Below are 6,000 nucleotides of genomic sequence, written 5' to 3'. Positions count from 1 at the left end.
TAGACTAGAGATTACTTTAGACCAGAGACTACTTTAGACTAGAGACTATTTAGACTCGAGATTACTTTAGACTAGAGACTACTTTAGACTAGAGACTATTTAGACTCGAGATTACTTTAGACTAGAGACTACTCTAGACTAGAGACTACTTTAGACTGGAGACTACTTTAGCAGCCACTGTCATTCTGTATCCCCGTGAGAAATAGATGCTAAAGAGTATGTATTACAATAGCATCATTGCACATGTTCACATCTCTACACCATATAAATCTATAACTCACTGTTGTCCCCATCTTAAGACTGCGTGTGTATGTGTTGAGTTATAACATGCCAAGACTGACAGCTGGCTAAACCCAATTAAACCAGTCACCACATTCCTGGGGTCCAACCATTAAAGGTGACCCGATGCCCCTCGACACACAGACCGACTGAGAGCGGCTTGTAACACATGACGGATTGTCTTCTTCTGTTTCGCTCTACAAGCTATTTGGGTTGCGTTTGTGTGTGAGTATACACACCTTGTCTACAGAGGTAATGTGAGGAATACAATAACTCATCATCCAACATGATCTTGGCTGTGCTCTTATCATCTGGTATTTTGCCTGTTTGATGTTATATAAATACATGATTGTGGGTGATGGCGGACTTAAAAGTCCTTAACATGGTTTTACTGAACTGCTTACTCTGTTACCTTGAAGTGAAAGCTTGGCTGTCTGTCTGCGCCTCTATTCACTAAACACATGCAATTTAGAACAGTAGGTCAAAGCTCATCAGTAACCCCCCATTTCTCTCTCTCTCTCTCTCTCTCTCTCTCTCTCTCTCTCTCTCGCTCTCTCTCTGAGCCAACAGGTTGCAGCAGCTTCACCCCCACCCCTCTTCTCAAACTTTTCTGTGCTACAGCAGAGCCCAGGAAAGAACGTCTCTGTCATTCATCCACTCTTACACACATTCAGACACACCCACCTCCTCTTTCACACCGACACACCGACACGCACATTGATTCTCATGTACCGTTCAGTCGATTATCTCTGATAACGCCGTCTGCAGGAGTACAATATCAATTCCAGACTTCCCCCACCCCCCCCCTGACTTGGATGAAACCTTTTTGTGTATTTTAGGGGATACTTTCCCCCCTTCGACCGTCAAGAGGTCGCCTGGATTGGGAAGATAACAATGATTCACTTGTCTGCATTGGTAAGTGAGATTGTGTGGACCGTAGTCAAAACCCATAACTTTAACTGTATTTTAATATGGTGCTTTACTGAGAGTTTTGAATACTTAACTGGCCAGATGCCCTTGTTACAGCCTAAGTGTTTGGACTTAAGCCAACACCTTTTACACTGAGTCTTCACTGCTGCTCATGAAAGTATAATCTCTCCTTAAACAGCATTACTGTCTAATATTAGTGTTTGCTGTTTGTCCATTTTCTTGTTGCCTGAATTGCCTTTATGTGATAAGGTACAGTAATTACCTCAAATGTGCCATTGCAATCCGTCTAAGAACATGCACTTACAAATACACACCCCATGTCCATGCAGTGCAAATGTCCTGAATGCATGTGTGTGTGTGTGTGTGTGTGTGTGTTCATCTTTGGTCTGAGCAGCTTCTCTGCAGGAGTTAATGCAACTATTGTACACCTCTAAACGCAGCATAAAAACCAGATATCGTTCATTTTACAGTCTTTTCAGCTCTACTGTAGTCATGACTAACAAGAGAATGCCAGGATGTTTGTAAGAGCGTTGTCAGGAGATGAAACTATGTCGAATGAGTTGTGGATTTTTCCTTCCCGTGCTTAGACTTGTCTACGCTGGCTGACTGCAAATGCAAAGGGACATTAAAACAGTATGCTGTGTGTGTGTGTGCTTTTATTTGTTTGTGTGTGTTTTAGCTGTAGATCTGAATTTCACCGCACCAAAGACATCGGTTATCATACGTTGTAGTCCTGAGCTGTGCGTGTGCGTGTGCGTGTGCGTGTGCGTGTGCGTGTGTGTGTGTGTGTGTGTGTGTGTGTGTGTGTGTGTGTATGTGCCATTTCACTGTAACCAGTTTCCCACCTACGGGGATAATCCATCCTGTGAAGTGGTGAGGTGGAAAATGCCATTATGTAGAAATAGCTGACGCGCAGTTAGACTTGCAGGGTGTGTGATGTGTGAGCGAGTGTGTGTGTGAGAAAGAAAATGAGATAGGGAACAGAGAGGGAGTATCAGAGACAGTAAACTTCATTTTGCAACATTCTGTAATCCTCTCAGGGCAGTGATAAACCACAGGTCTCGGACACACAATACTCTGGACAAAGTGCTTGTGATCCCAGCATGGTGTGAGGCATGGATGCAGTGTTGTGCACGTGCTTTTTGATGTGGGATCGTTTGGCAGCATGTCTGAACGAGCTGACTCGGGTTTCTGATCACAAACAAGGACATATTGAGGTTTTGTTGGAATGAGCTGGGCTTTGTAGCATGACTATATGAATGTCGGTAAGTCCATCACTTCCAGACCTCCATACCTCAATAACTATCCATTTGATTGCCATGGAATTTTGTAACGGTAGTCATGGTCCCATGTCGATGAATTGCAATTATTTTGGCCATCCCCTGACATTTCCTTCATAATGGCCAATGTTTCCCCAATGATTTGGTGTATTACCAAATACCTGCAAATCTAACTCCCATCATCCTCAGTCGTTCTGTCTGCTTAGTGCTAACTGGCAAATGCTAGCATGCTAACAAGCGAAACTAAGATCGTGAACATGGTAAACACAATACCTGCAAAATGCTGACGTTAGCATTTACCTCAAAACACAGCTGCTGGCAGGGCTGTAGACTCATAGTCATAGTTATTGCAATTTCTGCAGGGGTGGGTCATGTTTTAACTTCATTGAATCTTTTCAAAATCATTTGGATGAACTCAGAAATGCATTTCTTTGGTCAAGCTAAAACCAAAACTCTTTTTTTTTCTGCTGTGTTTTTGCACATAACTGAACAACAAGGATCCGCTGCATGCCTCAGGACACTTCTGCCACCTTTGGCCTGTGATGACATGAAAAGAAAACGCTTTTCAAAAAGAATCCCATCGAATTTGCCTGCTGCTTTTAATGAACACCCATGCAAACCTATTTAAAAATCCCGCTGTAGGACAGCTACAAGAAGGTAACCGTGTACTTCTGCACTCGCTTTCATTCATCAAAACACACGTTTCTCCTCTCTCTGCACTTTACTGATAACAAGATGCATGCTGAGACAGATCTTAGATCTGCATTGGTATGTGAGGAGGGGGGGAGGGGTAGTTTTTTGGCTGTGATATTTGAGTTCTCACTTCCATCTGCAGAGGTGGTAAACTAGTCAGCCTTAAGCCATTCTTGCTTTGTCAGACTCGGAACAGGTGGTCAAATCACACTGAGGAATTTCATGGAATTCCGATTATTTCACATTGATCAGATTTATGTTTTTAGTACTTCATCACATTAATTGATGGTTGAAATATGCTCTCACGAGGAAACATTTGAAGTGATGTGTTGGCGGATAGCTTGATCGATGTGAATATTTCCATCCCGTCTACAGCGAAGGCAGATCTCTCTTTGATGTTTGGTTTAAAACATTTGCAAAACCACATGCTCGTACAGCACAGGCACTTAAGCACACTTATGTGGGTGTGGGAGTTAGCGAGCTAATGTAAAACACACCAGCGCAAACGCTTTCCGAGATCACAGTTAATGCGTTGAGCGTGTTGCTCTCTGATGGAGGTTCATTCATTTCAAATGGGATAATCCGTCACTGCTGCATGATTCCCTTTCGCCAGGGCGATTTAAGTTTTGGATTTACTCGACTTAGGCATTGATTATGCTCACTTCACAGAATGTTTTTGTAGCCTTTTTCTATTGACATATTTCTGTGGCCCTCAGTATACATTTAACACTCAACACATTCAGGCTGCAGGACTCCTAAGCTGAATTTGAAGTGGACTATCGAGCCGCACTAAAGACACTACAATACGTTAGAGTTATTGCAGTATACTTCAATTCTTGCTTTTAAATCTCCAGGATTTAAATCTCCAGGACAATATGCTGGTAAAGCAGCTGCAACGTTTCAATAGGACTGAATTGCATCCGCTCAGTGTCTTATGCCAAGTCATGAGCCTGAGGCTAATATCATTCATGCTAACCTGTCTGTCAAAAAAGAAAAAGAGGATTTTCTGTATTCCTGGAGTGTTCGTGGAGTGTTACTGGACCTCCATTCACTCTGGAACAGCTAATACTCTCTTCTCATCAACAGTACATTGCTGTGAAGAACAACTGTGCTGTCCGTCTAAATAAATATGTTATTTCTTTGAAACGCTGCCATGGACCGTCACCATTCATCCCACGCATTAAAACAAAAACATGCTTCAAAAACATGATCATATATACAGTATAAGCAGAATAATAACACGACATTTTGGATTGCAGATAATTCACATGGTTCCTTTTTACCACAAATTCACGGTGGGCGTCACACAAAACATAACAGAGGGGCTGATGGAAACTGTGATGACACACACTTGGTGTCTGTTACAGATTAGTCACGGGGCTTACATTCTTTTGACCAGTTGCAATGTAGAAAGCGATTAGCCATGCTGCCCCGGCCTTAGCTCTGCAGATAATCACCTCTGCATTGTGTGTTCCAGGGCATTGCAGCCCCTCAGGGAGTTTAGATCATCCTCAGTCTTGGACAACATCGTCCAGAGGTTTGGCTGACCAGTCCAAATATCTTTTGCACCTGTCCACTGTCCTTTTGCACCTGTCCACTTATGGACAGTGGCATCCATCCAGGTCAACCTTTATTGGTGTAAAAACTTTTAACGTTCATGTATGTTCATGATGTTTACACTCAATAACTGCTTTTAATAGCCGGGTTGTGGACAGCTTAAAAGCCTTTTTGATGCAACATTATGCTAACCTCATCATGTGCATTGGCCCAAATGATTACAATAATAATAATTTCAAAAGATAATAATTGTAGTTGCACATGGCCAAGTTTCATGACAAGGTTTTATTGACCTGACATGAAAAGTTTATTTGTTATCAGCATGTCTGAAAGTCTTCAGTGTTTCTCAAAATTCTGTACCAAGACATCACCTCTCTGTGTACATACATTTATTCAACACTGTGTTACTGCAGGTACGCAAGAAAGACTCTATGACTCTTTTCCAAATGAAAAAAATTTCAGATTATATTTTATCTTGTCGTGCCTCTAATGACTGTTTTTTCACTCTCTCTTCATCCGTGTGCTTTCAGATAACAGGAAAGAAGAACTGGAATTGATGATTGTGGAGTTTAAGAAGGGGATTTGTGAAGAGAAGAAGAACTGGCCGGAGGAGCAGGTGATCGAAGGAGGAAGAGTATGGGCCGCTCTTCAGTGTGGATCTTTCTACTGTCCCTTTCTCTCGCTCATCAAAGCGTCACAGCACAAGCTGAAGGTAACGGCTGACAATCCTACACCCAAAGGATACACTCAAACACACAGTTCATGAATTTGCCTCAAATGATCCTCTTCTATGTTCTTTTCAAATACCCATATAGCACCAACAATGAGTCAACACCACATGTCTGATTGTCAGCGATGTGCACAGACCCATGAATGAGATGACTTGATTTCTCCGGCCAAAGAAAGGGCAGGTGCTCAACGAACACAGTCTGAGCGAGTGCGCCGTCATTAAATCTCCACACATGGATTGATACACGGCGCAGACACTAACCCGGCTCCACTTTACCCCCCAGACTGTTAAACATCTGCCAGCCTCATGTAGAGTACAGCACTCTGTCTGCCAGCCTGTCAAACTCATCTCCCAGATACAGAACCTTAGCCGCAGGTGCTATTGGATGTCGCCAAAAGGTCAATCAGCCAATCAGAAGTTGGCAGAAAGTGATTGGTGAAGTTGTTGGGCAGAGTTGTGGAAGGATATAAATAACCCAAGGACACATTTGAAGCTACTGTTACCATTTAACTGCAACCGTTGTTTATTCTT

The 6,000-nt window shown here is 42.6% G+C and overlaps 1 protein-coding gene across 3 annotated transcripts in view; it reads left to right on the top strand.

Moving 5' to 3' along the window:
* Positions 1-1,093: 1,093 nt before the first annotated feature.
* Positions 1,094-6,000, top strand: part of col7a1l (collagen type VII alpha 1-like) — a 43,429-nt gene continuing 38,522 nt past the window's right edge. For all 3 annotated transcript variants that reach the window (XM_079294083.1, XM_079294081.1, XM_079294082.1), the window contains exons 1-2: positions 1,094-1,194; positions 5,270-5,451. In XM_079294083.1, the coding sequence (XP_079150209.1) occupies positions 5,376-5,451 (76 nt within the window). In that variant the 5' untranslated portion in view covers positions 1,094-1,194; positions 5,270-5,375. The remainder of the gene's footprint in view (positions 1,195-5,269; positions 5,452-6,000) is intronic.

This window comes from Melanostigma gelatinosum, assembly GCF_949748355.1.
Source record: "Melanostigma gelatinosum genome assembly, chromosome: 22".
NCBI lineage: Eukaryota > Metazoa > Chordata > Actinopteri > Perciformes > Zoarcidae > Melanostigma > Melanostigma gelatinosum.
This window is presented reverse-complemented; position numbering and strand designations above follow the sequence as displayed.